This window comes from Gymnogyps californianus, chromosome Z, assembly GCF_018139145.2.
Source record: "Gymnogyps californianus isolate 813 chromosome Z, ASM1813914v2, whole genome shotgun sequence".
Lineage (NCBI taxonomy): Eukaryota > Metazoa > Chordata > Aves > Accipitriformes > Cathartidae > Gymnogyps > Gymnogyps californianus.
In genome coordinates this window covers 73084328-73098088 of record NC_059500.1, presented here as the reverse complement: position 1 = coordinate 73098088, position 13761 = coordinate 73084328, and the positions used below count along the sequence as shown (strand labels likewise).

Sequence of the window (13761 nt, the reverse complement as noted above, 5' to 3'; positions counted from 1 at the left end):
TATGGCAAGCCTCAGAGATGGGCAAAAAGTAAGGGGCTGCTCTGAGACATGCCTGCCCTCCATCTAAATCTCTTGCGGCTGCTGTTGCTGCATCCCAAACACCATTTCTGGAGGGGCAAGAGGGTTTGTGGTCATTTTGTGGAAAGACACCCCTTGTCACCAGCTCATCCCACGGTGGAGGAGCAGTCCTAGCAGAGCAGATTGCCACCTGCCTGTGTTGGAGAGCTTATCAGGCAGATGTGGCTGCAGCTCTGAGCCCGGGGAGCACCTGGGTTGTGGGGCAATGACCCTGCAGAGCTCTGCTCTGCAGTGACAATGGACTCGTCCTTCTGCTGTGGCCCTGCCATGGTCTCTGTCTGTCACTTGCTGTCCCTCTCCTCCTTCCCCATGTAATGGAGTGACAGACCAACTCTTCCACTCACTGCCTGCCTGGTCTATTTAGATGAGATTGTAAAGTCTTCAGGGTCCAGTATAGGTCTGAGTCTCTGGACACCACCTCTAAGAGTCATGGTTCTTGCGTGACGTGGGTGGGCACACATGGCTGGCACGTCCCTGCGGTCTGAGTGCTGATGCTCCTTGCAGTGTGCAGGAAACCCAAGCCATGGTGCTGAGTGCTGGCACTGGCCATGGCAAATGCTTCAGCACTCTCTTTCCCTCTCTACTGTCCTAAAATCCCAGGAGAAGACGGCCACACTCCTCCAGGCCAGGGGAGCCTTGCTTTGGTCACGTAACGCTTGTCTTTGCTGGAGCCACTATCATCTCAAAGACTCTGTGATGTGCTGGGATGGGTCCACAAGTCTTGCTGCTTGCAGCTCCCTTCTCACACAAACACAGAGCAAGGAGAAAGCATCTCCCAAACCTCCATCAGCACCAGCAGTGCTTGCAGGGAGGCAGAGGGAGCTGAGCATGTGAGACCTCCACACATGCCCTGCTGCTCATGGTAAAAGAGCTTGCACAGCATAGCGCGAGCATGGGAGGAAGCCAAAATCTCCATCCTGGTGGGTCTCTGCTAGTCTTTTTTAACCTCCCATGCTGGTACATGTAAGCTTGCATCAGTTCAGAGATGACATCACATCAGTGCTCCGGACACATTCCGTAGCGCCATTCCCTGGGTTCGTCCCTGCTGACACCCTGAAAATATACCTCACCCTCCTAGCATGCCTGGCCGGTTGTCACTAGGTTGTGCATGACACTGAAAGCCACCTGGTTTACAGCCAGGTATGGGTCAAGGCTAGCCTGCTCAGCCTGCAGCAAGTGCATGCCAGTGAATACTTCCCAGCTAATCAAGGATGTTTTCCATTGAGCTCCGAGCCATGCACAGCTAATGTCTCACACCAGCGCCATTTACCTCCACAGTGAAATAAGCTGCTGATTATGCAGCAGTAGATTAAAGGGCTTTTAATATCTTTATTTGGTACAACATACACAAACTCAGCCTGGTAACTGTCTTCAAAGAAAAAAAAAGTGAAGGTAAATCTAAATGATCAAAGGAGAACTCAGCACTTTATCCCCCTTTTTACAATCTGCTCAGGTTTACAGATTACGCAGCCCTGGGTGCTTTTGCGTAAATATTCACATTGATATGATGCAGGTTCACATCCTTGAAGGGACACTTGCAACCCTCATGTCTCAGTCTTGCCCTCTCTCTTATTGCATTGCCGATGCTAATTTGTCCTTTGCTGCTGCTGTGTTGTGTGGCTGGAGAGGTACTTTGTCGCTCTGCATCCTGCCTCCTGGCACGAGCAGCGAGCAGAGGGCCAATGGGGGCTGCATCATCTCCTTGCTGCTCTCAGCAAAGCTGAGGACCACAGGAGAGATATGTGACATCGAAAGTCCAGATCCTAAAGACACCAAGAGACTGGGCTTCCCTTCCTGGTGTGACAGGAGCGAAACCTGACGGCTGGCTGGGCAGCAGCCCCTCCTTGCAGCTCGTGGGGTTTCTGCTGCTGCCCATCATCCCGATAGCCAGCCTCCTTGTGTGCCACTGTCTTTTTTGGCTTTTCTTACTTTCTGAATCCCCGCTGTGCTTTGAGGAAGGGTATGGGGATTATTATATCGGGGGAATCACAGTAGCGGTTGCCACGGGCTGTGCTGGAGACTGTGCAAAGGGAACTTGCACTTCCCTTTGCAGCCAGTGCTCCAGAGAAGGTGGCAGATCATTTCTGGGTATTTTTCTTCAAAGTAGCTGCCTTTAGGAGGAAATGAAAGCATGACCCTTGAGGCACCGGTACCCTTCCTCTGGGCTCCAGACCCCGGTCAGCTCTTAAGTCTCTTATGGGTTTCCAGCCCTGCAAAGCAGGGAGCACTATAGAGGTGAAGCACGTCTGCAGATCACCTGTCAGGTCTTCACCATGGATCCTCAGGCCACAGCTTAGGAACTGCTGCATTTAAAGGATCGTGATGCAAAAGGATAGAGAAAGAGGTTATCAATCAACTGCAGAACTTGGCCCTGGAGCAGAGCCAACGCACTTATGCCAGAGGAATAAGCAAACAGCTACAATCCCGCAGGAAGCGGAGCCCGCTAACCCACTGCAGGATCTGAGTCACCAACAATGCCGACTCCTTCGTCTTTCGTCCACTCTGAGGCTTTGGTCTCTGCTGGGTTCCCCTCCTGTCAGGCCACAGCAGGCTGCCATCCTGGCAATGGTGGCAGACAAACTGTACTGTGTTTCCTTCCATTTATCCTCCCAATGGGCCCCTTAACTCAGCAGTTACCTTTAGCTACGCTACAGGCAGGAGTCTGAACCTCTCAGCTGTCCCAGTGCCCCCTGAAGACATAGCGGTGCCCACTGCAGGGCATCAGGGCTGTGTGGGTGACAGTAACTGAAGAAAACGTCCCCTTGTGCTTGAACACCCTCAGCATCCCTCCTGGCAGGTTTTGGCCCAGGTCAACTAGCCTGGGCAGTTGACCCCAAGGGCGAACATCATTCCCAACAGGCAATTTGCGTGCAGCCGAGGAGGGTGAAGAGAGTTTAATAGGGTGGAGGCTGGCTGCCACATGCCTGTTGGCCCAGGGCCAGAAAGCAGTCCCCAGCAGAGCTGATTTCCTAGTGCAGATGTAGCTGGAGGGTCCCTGCTCTTCTCTGTGCAGTCCTGGGTGTTGGTTTCTGTATGATGCTTCTGCTGGGGCTCTCAGTGTGTCATGGTTTATAGTTGGACTCGATGCTCTTAAAGGTCTTTTCCAACCTAAATGATTCTATGATTCTATGGTGGGTTATTGCCTTTACCCCCCTGGAAAGCAAGGTCAGCTGGGTCTGGAGAGGCTCATCCCTCAGCTCTGCACACAGCAAAAGCATTTCCCCAGCCCCCTCAGCTACCTTGCCTTCTAATGCCTCTCATCCATCACCCGCAGGGGGATCTGAACTGGCACAAAGGGAATGCACAGCCCCACAGCAGCCCCAGCACAGCCCCTTTGCCTCTGCCACCACTGCCCCACACCATGCACGTGGCCAAGACCTTGTGACAGGTCGTGGGGAGAGAGGTGCAGGTCCTTACCCAGAGTAGCTTTGTGCAGCTCCACCAGCGTTTCTGAAGCATTGGTTGCTTCATGCTTAGAGGATGTTCTCGCCTGGCAACACCAGGTGAGGGATGTGGATGGTGTCACCCTGCTGCAGGCAGGAGGGGACATGGCTCCCAGTTTGCTCCAGAGCCCCTGGCTTGCTGGTTAGCTTGGGACCACTGAGCACCAACGTGAAAGCAGGCTCCAGCCTCCGGGGATCTGAGATGAGGGGAAAAGCAAGGCCAAGGGGTGAGGGGATGCCTGCTGCCCATGGTAGCCTGTCACCATTTAGAGATGCCATGCAGAGGCAGGAAGCATTTGCTTGGTGAAAACCACCCAGGATGAAAAACCCAGAACCTTCAGCCTACAGGGAAGGGCCAGAACTGCTCCCAGTACCTGGACTGGAAAGCTAGAATCAGGCACGCGTCAAGGCAAAGATGTGACATCCTCAGGCAAGGGGATTTGTCCATCCCTTGGTGTCTTTGGGTCAAGAGTGAGGGTCAAACCCTCCTGGATCTGTAAATCCCACCTTCAAGAGTGATGCAGCCATGCCTGTGCCGAACTGCGGCTCTGCTGCCTTTGGAGTCTGTGAGCTTGGCAAAGGGATGGGGAAGCCTCAGGCCACAGGGATGCACCAGAGCCCACACCATCCATGTTGTCACTGCTTCTGCCCTGATCCCACGTTCCCGGGCATCAGCACATGCCAACACTAGGGCTGGCAGGGAGCCCAGCTATGCTGGAGAGGGCCAGAAGGGCTTTCTACCTGCTCTGCTTGTGATTCGGTGGTTGTCACGATGGGTCAGTGGCTTGCTGGCCTGAGCCACACGCTGCAGACCGGCTCCTGACAGCTCCCTCAGTTTCTGTTCCCCAGTCACCCTCTTCCTTTCATTTTTCACATTTTTCTCTTTGACTATAAATAGCCCCAAGAGGGACTTCCCAGCCCTCATGGAGGAAGAGACAATAAACCCTTCCTGAAGGAAGTGGCCAGGATGCCTGAAGGACCCTTCTCACCCAAGTGTAAATGATACCAAACAACGTCCCCAGGCAGGAAACATCGGAGGCAGCAAGGGCAGAGGATGCTTCCAGGAGCAGGGCTCCTGAGCGCTTTGTGGAGGAAATACATCTGCTGCTGTTAGCTTGTTAATGCTCTGGGGAGGGGGCTGCCATTGGGAACCCGGCTATCGGGGTTCCCTGGTGCTCCTGTCCAAGCACTGCTGAGCTCTGCAGCCTCAGATTTGCCACAAAAGCAGGCGGCATGCCATTGAATGGCCAACAGTCCCGCTGGGGGACTCCAAAGAGTGCTTTGAGTGGGATGATATACTCGTTCTGCAGCTCTGTGCCAGAGATGGCTGCCGTCCCCTCCGGCCACCCAGAGGGCTTTGTTTCAGAAACAAAATCCTCCTCTTAAGAGACTGTCTTCTTCCCCCAGGTGAAGCTACCTACATGGTGGTCTAGGGGGTCTGCAGGAAGATCTGCATTCAGGGTCTTTACCCGTGGCTGGTGCTGGGACCTGCTGATCTCATAGTAGCTGGGGTTGTACCCTTCCACAGACCCTCTCCTCCACACAGGACAGACACAGCTAAGATGACACACTTCTCTCTCGGCATTGTCTAATTGGCTTGATTTGTCCATATTAAACATTTACCATCCACAGTTAGCTCCTTCATTAGCTGTGACACATCATGTTTAACCACACAGCAATATTGCAGCAGTGCCACAGCCAGCAGCAAATGCTCAGAAAACTTCTGCACGTGGTTAATACAGAGACCATGAGAAAATCTGGGGCTGAATTCAAACAAACATATACAAGCCTGGAAATATACCTGAGCTGGCAGAAGATCTTAGACAAGTGTGCACATCCACCTGCACAGCCTTCATTCCTGCCTCCTTTATTTATACCCAGCATAATGGCTTGCCCTGCGACCTGAGGGCTTGCAAGGAGGAATGAGCACACATTTGGCTTGCAAACCACAGTGTAATTAATCCCCAGCGAAGCTTCTGGGTTTCACGTTGTGGCTGTGGAAGTTCAAGGTGCTACCCAGGGTTAACTAGATACCTCTCCTGCATGCCCAGGGTGCTCGGCCCCACCAGCACAGGGCAAGGGATGGGTCTTCCCGGGGAGAAACTAGGCAGGTGGGAAAGGAAAACAATTTAAGAAATGACAGAAAAAACAAGATGAGGAGCACACCAGGGGTCCCTGCCGCCCCCAGTCCCGCTCCCGAGCAGCGTCAGGCCCTTCGCCCCCAGGGCTTTGCCCTGAAGAAGGGTTTTCTGAGCTTCCTCTCCGAGGGAAGGCATGTAATTCCTCGAGAGGCTGTTTTAAAGGCAATGTTTGCCATCTAGTGGGAAAATAGGGTCTGGGCATTCCTCTTGCCTGCAGAAGGATGGGGCTTGGGGTTGTTTCGGCAGGAGTTGGGGGCCACGCTCCCCCTGGCCCATAGCTGGGCAGCAGCTCCCAGCCCCAGCGGGGAGCTCGGGGGAGGAGAGAAATTGGGAGAGGTGGTGCTGGCTCAGCTTCCTGCAGGCAGCTCACCGGGCTCTTTGCAGCCAGCCATGGATGCCTGCCTGAGTGTAGATCCCCAGCCCAAGCCCTTGGAGTGGTCCCTGGCTGAGCTGGTGCCCAGCATAAGTGGGGAGCTGAAAGAAGTGCTCTGGAGTAAGGGAGAAAGCACCATGTCCTGGGTAAATTGTGCCTTCCAGATCAGCATGCCCCCAAGGATTGGTGCCTTCCAGGTTGGCATCCCCAGCATTCCCCTGGCAATCAGCGCCCTTCCAGGTCAGCATCCTCCCTGGCATCAGTGCCTTCCAGGTCAGCATCTTCCTGAGTATTGGTGCCTTCCAGGTCAGCATTCCCCTGGGGATCAGTGCCTTCCAGGCCAGCAGATCCTCCTGGGGATCAGTCAGCATCCTCCAGGAGATTCCAGGTGTAGACACGGACCTGGCACTTTCAGCACCTTACCACCTCCAGATCCATCAGCACAGAGGTGACAATGCCAACGCCCAGCATGTATGCGGAGCTCAGCTGCTGCCACGTCTGGTGGATCTCCCAGCGTGGAGCAAAGGCTGGGGCTTGCTTGTATGCTGGGAGGGCCCCGTGTGTTGTAACCCTGCAAAGCCACATGAGACTCCCAGAGTCACATTTAACTCTGGCCCATCATTTTCAGGACGCAGAGAAAGGCCCTGCTGTGCAGGGCTGTCTGTCTGCCCAGCGCCTGCTCTGTGAAATCCTGGAAACCCAGGGTGCCCTGGAGTCCCCCAGCTGGTTGAGGAGCTCCTGTGTAGGGCTGGGCCGAGCTGTCCATAACCTCTCTTTGCTTGGTCTGTCCCTGCAGACAAAGCAGCTGATGGGGCAGTGGATGCAGGGACCACAAGGTGCAGCTGGTGGGAGGAGAGCAGGTAGGGAGGCTCCCTGTCCCTCCCCAGGGAAGCTCCCACAATGTGTCCTGCTCTGTTTCAGTCCCCACAGTTCTGGAGGCAGCTGGAGGAGAAGATGGAGTTTCTGCCACAGGGAAGGGAGGAGATCATCTCCTCTGAGCAAGTGACATGGCAGCATCAAGGAGATACGGTCCTCCTGCTGCACAGCAGTGGAGGTGTGTGCATGGGGAATACACAGTGGGCACTGCTGTGAAAAGCGATGTGACTGCATGCATCCCCCAGTGCCACCACACTTCGTGGCAGGCACACGAAACACTGGGAACCCTCGCTTGGACAACAGGACAGTTTTCAGCGCAAAAAAAGCTGGCAGGGAAGTCCTGGGCTCGGTGAGCTCATCCAAAGAGCTGCTGCTGCTTTGAGGAGGGAGCAGCCATTTCCTGAGAGCATCACGAGCAGAAGTGCTGCTGGGTACAGCTAAGCTGCTGGCTTTAGCCTCCCAGCATCTCTGCGGCCACGTGCTTGGTGTTTCCAAGCTGTGAAAGACCAAAAGCATCCTGAAGGCAGGGAAGGGGCCAGCCCCAGCAAGCAAAGAAAGAAACAACCCATTCCTGCAGGGAGAAGCCTACAATGGGGCAGCAAGAAGAGATGTCTAAGGCCTCTTGCTTCTCCACACCTGTTTGGCTGCCAGCACGTCTGGCCTGGCAGGTGATGTTTCCCTTTCTCTCTTTCAGGAAAGAGCGGATGATAGGCAAGGAGTTTGCAGGCCTAGTTGGCAGCTAGAAAGGGAGGCAGATGAAGAAGAGGGAGTATGGGTGATCTCAAGAGTCTCCAGCAGGCTGGGTGCTTGGACCCTCTGGCAAGACCCCAGGCAGGAGTATCCCACATGCAGGTGAGATGAAAGCTATGGCCAGGGTGAATACTCAGCACTGGGTTTTTAAAGCATTTGTGTTTGGATTCACTGTGCCCCTGAGGCAGGGTCCCTGCTGGTCCTCCACTCCCAGTGCCTGGACAGCGTGAGATGGAAGCGGCTCCTGAGGGGGATGCAATCCCTCCGGAGATGTCCCACACTCTCCCCTGACACTCTTGGGACCTGCACTGGTAACAATTCGGGCTCTGTCTCCTCATGTCAGCTTGTGATGCCACTTCCATGGGGACTGGGTGCATGGGTCACACCTGGGACTTGTTCCCAAACACCGTCCTTGCTCTGCCCACGGGCCTCCCTTTGCCAGCCTTACACACTTGGCCTCCCAGCCATCTTCACCAGTCAGCCCCTGCATAATGAGCATCTTTGATGCTTAGGATGGTAATTGGGTGTCCAAACTGCCTATCCATCCATACATCCATGCATCCATCCATATATCCATGCCTTCCTCCCTCTGCCAACCGATCCATGCATCCATCTATACATCTGCATGGCTCCTTCCCTCAATCCATGCATCCTTCCCTCCCTGCTGAACCACTGACTGTATACGTACCCTTTCCTTTCTCCTTCACCTCGTGACATATATATGTTTTATGCCCCTATGGCTTCCACGATCTGCTGGAGCTGCTTTTACTTCTTTCCTTGGCTCAGGATGTGGTGGAGAAGGAAGCAGAAGCAGCCATGAGAGGTAAGTTGAGACTGTTTTGCTTCACAGTCCTGTGCAACCCGCCTCCTCCCCTGCAAAATGTGGGCTGATCCTGGCCAGCCCAGATATTTGGCAGGGTTGGTGGCAGTCAAGCAGCCCAGGCACCGCTGCACAACTGTCTACAACCAGTGCCTGGCTGCAAAGGCTTTTGCCCAAGCTATTGCTTTCCCAAACAAGCCCTGCACACAGCTGGGCAGTTGGTGCACCCCAGTCCCTGCCCGAGAGATGCTCTGGATAGGGCCACCCTGTGCTGGATGGAGACGTGGACATGGACCGTTCTGCACCTCAGTGCTGGGGACCTTCCCTGGTGTGTAGCACTGCCCACTGGAAATTTTGTACCCCCAGCAGGACCCAGGCCATGTTCTCTTGCACTTTTCTCCTGCTGGGCTTGGGCTGCTCCCTGTCCCATGCCAGGGAGCTGGACCCATCCCTGCTCCTCACGGATGCAGTCCACAGGCTGCTTGGACCCGGAACAGCCTCAGCATCCCCAGGCCTGGCTTGTACCAGCTCCCCCAGTGATCCTGGCACAGCATCCACGCTGGGGAGGGTGGGATATTGCAGCAAGGCAAGTTTGGAAGTGCCTCTGCCTACTCCGGGCAGGGTGCGCCCAGGCAGGGCTCCAGCCCGCAGCAGGAAGCCTCCTGCTCGCTCAGCGGCTGCGTGAGCCACCGAAAAGCCCAAGCCCTGGAGGAAGTGCCCTGGCCCCGCGGTGGGACAGGGAGGTGCCGGCACTGGGACTGCTCTCATGGTCCCTTCCTGTTTTTCTTCTCCACAGCTTGAAGGCAAAGTTGACTTTGGCATCTGGAGCCCTCTCCTTTATCCCAGATTGCTGTTCACCCCAGCCCTCCCCTTGCATCTTCACTGGTCCAGCGGAAAGCCCTATTCACCCATGTCCAGTGCCAGGGCACCCTCCCCCTGGGCATCTTTAGCCCCCCAGGCGCTGAACTTGCTGCTTCCTTGGGGTCCCCGATGCCCATGTGTGACATTTACAGGCTGCTGGAGCAGGGAGCTGAGCCATAGGGCATCCCAGCAGGCAGCCGCAGTGCAGGCAGGCAGGACTTCGCAGTGGTGTGCAGAGCTCTCGCCTGCTCTTGGCATCTCCAGCTGCCAAACCGGTGGCAGCTCCCATCTCTAAAGCTTCCATCAGAGAGGAAAGGGGTCACCCTCCAGGGCCAAGGGCAGCAGGATGCGGTGATGAGGACCAGATGTGCATCTCCTGCCCTTCAAGCTGCCCTGGTCACCAGAACTGGGTGTCCCCCCAGCCTGGCCAGGCAAGCCCCAGCTAAGGAAGGGGACACAGGGCTTGGCACATGGGGACAGCACAGCTATGGGTCCCCTCTGCCTGTCATTTCTCATCTACCCACCTGAGCTTGCCTGCACAATGCAGGCACACGTTCCCTTGTGGATGTGCGAGGCTCTGGTGGCTTCTGCTCCCCCCAGCCAGCAGCAACCCCCTTATATTTGGAGCATGCCTGGACTTTCTGGAGTTTATAAGCAGGCAGGATATGGGGGCCAGAACTGCCAGCTCACACTCTCTCCCGTTTTCTGGCTGTTGCGCTCCTGCGTCTCGAACAGGCGTCAGCCTCTAAACCAGCACCAGGTGCCGGGAAACCACTGAGCTCAGTTCACAAACGCTGGAGCCACAGCTATGGGATGGACATCACCCATGTTCAACAGCATCCTATGGACAACCACAACCCTGATCCCCTCCATAGTGGCAGAGGAGTGGGATCTGGTGGTGGTAAGAGCAGGTTTCCAAGTGGTAAGGGCTGCCCATGCCATGCTGGGGACCAAGGGGAGACAAGGGTGACTGTGACACACCAGAAAGCGGGCTGGCTGGGCTGGATGCTGGGGACCAGCAGGTGATGGCAGCGTGACACAGCTGCAGCTGGCAAGTTCTGGGTATACACCTGGGAGAGGGGATGTGGCTGTTGGGCCCAGAAGCCCAGGCAGGATCTGGCCCTCTATTCCTCCCCAGCTTGGTGACCTGCCTTATTTACCCTGTGGAGAGCCCTGCTCCTGTCCAAGCATGGTGCCACCCCAGTAGCACATCATAGATGGAAGGCTGACCCCCACCTCCCCCATCCAGGGTGAGTGCACTGACCAGGGGCAGCGAGGGGCTGCCAAGCACTGGCACGGGCAGACCCCATGCCCCCCGCACCCGGGGTGGGAGTGCAGGGGCACCCAGTGAGGGCAGAGGGGTCTGTGGGCACACAAGTCATTGCAAAAGGCACAGCCCTGCCCTGGTCCCCTCCAACCCAGTCCCCACGAGGACCCTTTCAGGGGGTCCCCCTCCTCCAGCCTCCCTCCGCATCCCGGGTTCAAGGGCAGCCCTGGGGCACAGCCGGGAGTGACACATCTCCCCGGCAGGGTGGGCGCAGGGACCCACCCCACGCTGGCTCTGCTCCCTGCGCTCCCCGTGCTGCTGCTGCCTGAATTTCCACCCAGCCCCATCTGGATCTCATTGGGCTGCTGGCGCTGAGCACCAGGTCGGGAGGTGCCAACACATGGAAGCCATTAGAGGGGCCGGGTCAAGGCATAGGGAGGGGACCACATGCTGAGCGAGGGGGCTGTGCAGAGGGTCCTGTCCCTGCTGCCGGGCTGGTGAGGGCAGGGGAGTTGTCCCAGGCAGCTGCCTGCATCCTCTTCTGGCACTCAGCAAGGGCTAGCCCAGGTGAGGGTCTCTCTCAGCCCCTCCAGGCGTCTCCAAGCTGGCATCTCACCCGGTGCCACTCACCTCTCCCCTGGCCCAGCACCATCTGCAAGGGGGTCTTGCCTGGGCAGTGCCAACGCTACCCCCTTTATTGGCATCACTGCTCCATCCAGCCACAGCACGGGGGAGGGGGGCAGAGGGATGGGGGGGGGGGTCCCTTCTGCCTGCTGGTGGCTGGTGGGGGTGACGGGCAGGGCTCAGCACCCCCTACTCACTGATGCCCGGCACCCCTAGGAGCCTGCACCCATGGTCCCCCTCAACACTAGGCAGTGAAGTGGGGCTGGCTCAGCATCTTATCCCCATGTGTTCAGCAGCGCTGGCGGTGGGGCTGGCCCATCGCCCTGAGTCCGAGGTACCTCCAGCCGACTCCTTGCAGGCACGGGCAGCCCAAAGCTCCTGGAACCAGAGCCCCTCTCCCTAGAGTCCATCCTGCACCCCCAGGGTGCTGGGGGATCTGGCATTGTCCACATCCGTGGGATGACCCGGGAGGCGTGGGGTCCTTGGGGGCCAGCAGTGGCATCAAGCCCCACGCGTGGGCAAGCAGGTGCAGGGAGCGGGGTCGGCCAGGGCTCACTACAGGATCTGGGCCTCTGCCAGGAGAGAGGGCAGGGGGTCAGGGACGGCATTGACTTGCCCCCGACCCTGCACTCCCTCCCCTGCATTCCCCCCATTACCCCCCTGCACCCCGACTCACTCGGCAGTGCCTTCAAGTGGGTGGCAGCAACCAAGAAGTTGTGGGGTTTGGTCTTGTCCTTGCCATGTTTCCTCACTCGGAGCCTGGGGAAAGAGCAGCGGTGGCTGAGGACCCCGAGCAGCCCCCCTGGGCACCAGGACTGCCCGCATCCCCGGTGATCCCGCTCTGCATCCCCATCCAGCTGTGCCCAGCTGTGCCCAGCTGAGCTGGGCCACTCCAGTGGGTCAGCTCCAGGGCTACAGCAGGAGTCAGTCACGAGACAGAGCAGGGCTGGGATGGGGACAGGGACCGACAGCAGAGCCAAAGCACGGCAGGGAGAGCCCAGCCATGGCAGGATGAGAGGGGACCCGGGGACAGGACCAGCGGGCAGGGCCCAGGGGCAGGACTCCCAGGGGGCAAAGGCATATGGAGGGGTCTCTGCACTGACTCTAGAGCATGAGAGTCCCCAGCAAGGCAGGAGCCTTTGGGGGATGTTAGTAGCAGCAGCATCTTTGGAGGATACAGAGAAAGGTCCTATGGATGTGGGCTCATCAAAAAGACCCCAGGGAGGCTGGGCAGTACTGCAGCTGGTGGGGTGTGCTGAGAAGAGGCATTGATGTGGCAGGGGGACAAGGGGAGCATAAACCACCTTATGGGGCTGTCATCAAGTCTGTTTGGGCAGGGACCCCAGAGCAGGGCTGGGGGGACATGGGGCACCCCATGCTGAGGGGTTGGGGGTCAGAGTGGGATGGGGACAGCAATCACGCAGACTCCTCCCTCTCAAAACCCAACCTACCAGATGAGGATGGTGATGACGAGAACAGCAGCCAGGACGAAGAAGGCAAAGATCCCGAGGGACACCAAGACGGCCATCTTCTCCAGGGGGTCACTGCGGTCTGGGACAGAGAGACTGTCACGGCCAAGGGATGTCACAGCCCCCAGCACCCAGGGGGCCCTATTGCAAGCTCCTGGACACCCCAGCACCCCAGCCACCCATGGGCATGGGGCAAGAGATCCTTCCCATTACTCTCAGCCACACGTGTGCCCAGGCAGGCAGCTCCTCACTCCTGCCCAGCACCTCCAGCTCTACTCACTGATGGGCTCAGGGTTGGGAGCCTGGGAGGGCTCCTCAGCCAGGCTCTCCAGGCTGGCGTCTGTAGTGGTTTCTTCACTTGCTGCGGTGGCTGGGTCTGGAAGGACAGAGGGAATGGGAATCACTCACCCAAAATCATGGGCAGCACCCCAGGAACCCACAGAGAGGAGTAAAGAAGGGTGCCCCTGTGCCCCAGGGGTGCAACGAGCCCAAGGGTGCCCCTGGGGTGCTAGTGGTGCTATGGGAGCCCCGCTCTGCCTGGAGGCTGTGGGGTTCAATCCCCAAATGGCAGCAGCACAGCTGCAGCCTGCCGTGGGGCTGGGAGACGCTTTGCCCCCTTGCAGCCTCCCACTGTCTCCCACCATGGGGCCAGTTTTTGGATGGTGCACGGGACCAGCTTTTTGGGTCAACTTCAAGGGACCCCAGGAGCTGGGGCTTGCTCTGGGTGATATTTGGGAGAATGGGTGCCATGGGGAACGGGCTGGAGAGGGGCAGCCCAGGGTGCTGGAGGGCCTTTGGGGAGGGATGGCACAACCTGGCAGGGATGCTGGGGGCTGTAGCCTGTTCCACTCGCACCTGTGACCGGCGTCGCCCGCGCCTCGGCGCTCCACTCACTCCAGTTCCCCGCATCCAGGAAATCCTTGGCGCCGACTTGGACCACATGCTCCAGCCCAGCAAAAGCATCCGTGATCACCTCGGAGAGGTTCACCGTCTCCACCTGTGCCAGGCAGAGGGAAGCTGTGGGGCAGGAGGGTGCACCCCTCGCTGCCCTCCCTGGCC

General features: G+C 57.7%; 1 protein-coding gene across 1 annotated transcript in view; it reads right to left on the bottom strand.

Annotated features, from left to right (window-relative positions):
• Positions 1 to 11284: 11284 nt before the first annotated feature.
• LOC127027794 (interleukin-11 receptor subunit alpha-like) overlaps positions 11285 to 13761 on the bottom strand; it is a 27762-nt gene continuing 25285 nt past the window's right edge. Inside the window, exons 2-6 of the mRNA XM_050913630.1 lie at positions 13558 to 13699; positions 12983 to 13078; positions 12685 to 12784; positions 11910 to 11992; positions 11285 to 11805 (exon numbers count right to left, since the gene is read on the bottom strand). Coding sequence (XP_050769587.1) covers positions 11789 to 11805; positions 11910 to 11992; positions 12685 to 12784; positions 12983 to 13078; positions 13558 to 13699 — 438 coding nt within the window. The 3' untranslated portion in view covers positions 11285 to 11788. The remainder of the gene's footprint in view (positions 11806 to 11909; positions 11993 to 12684; positions 12785 to 12982; positions 13079 to 13557; positions 13700 to 13761) is intronic.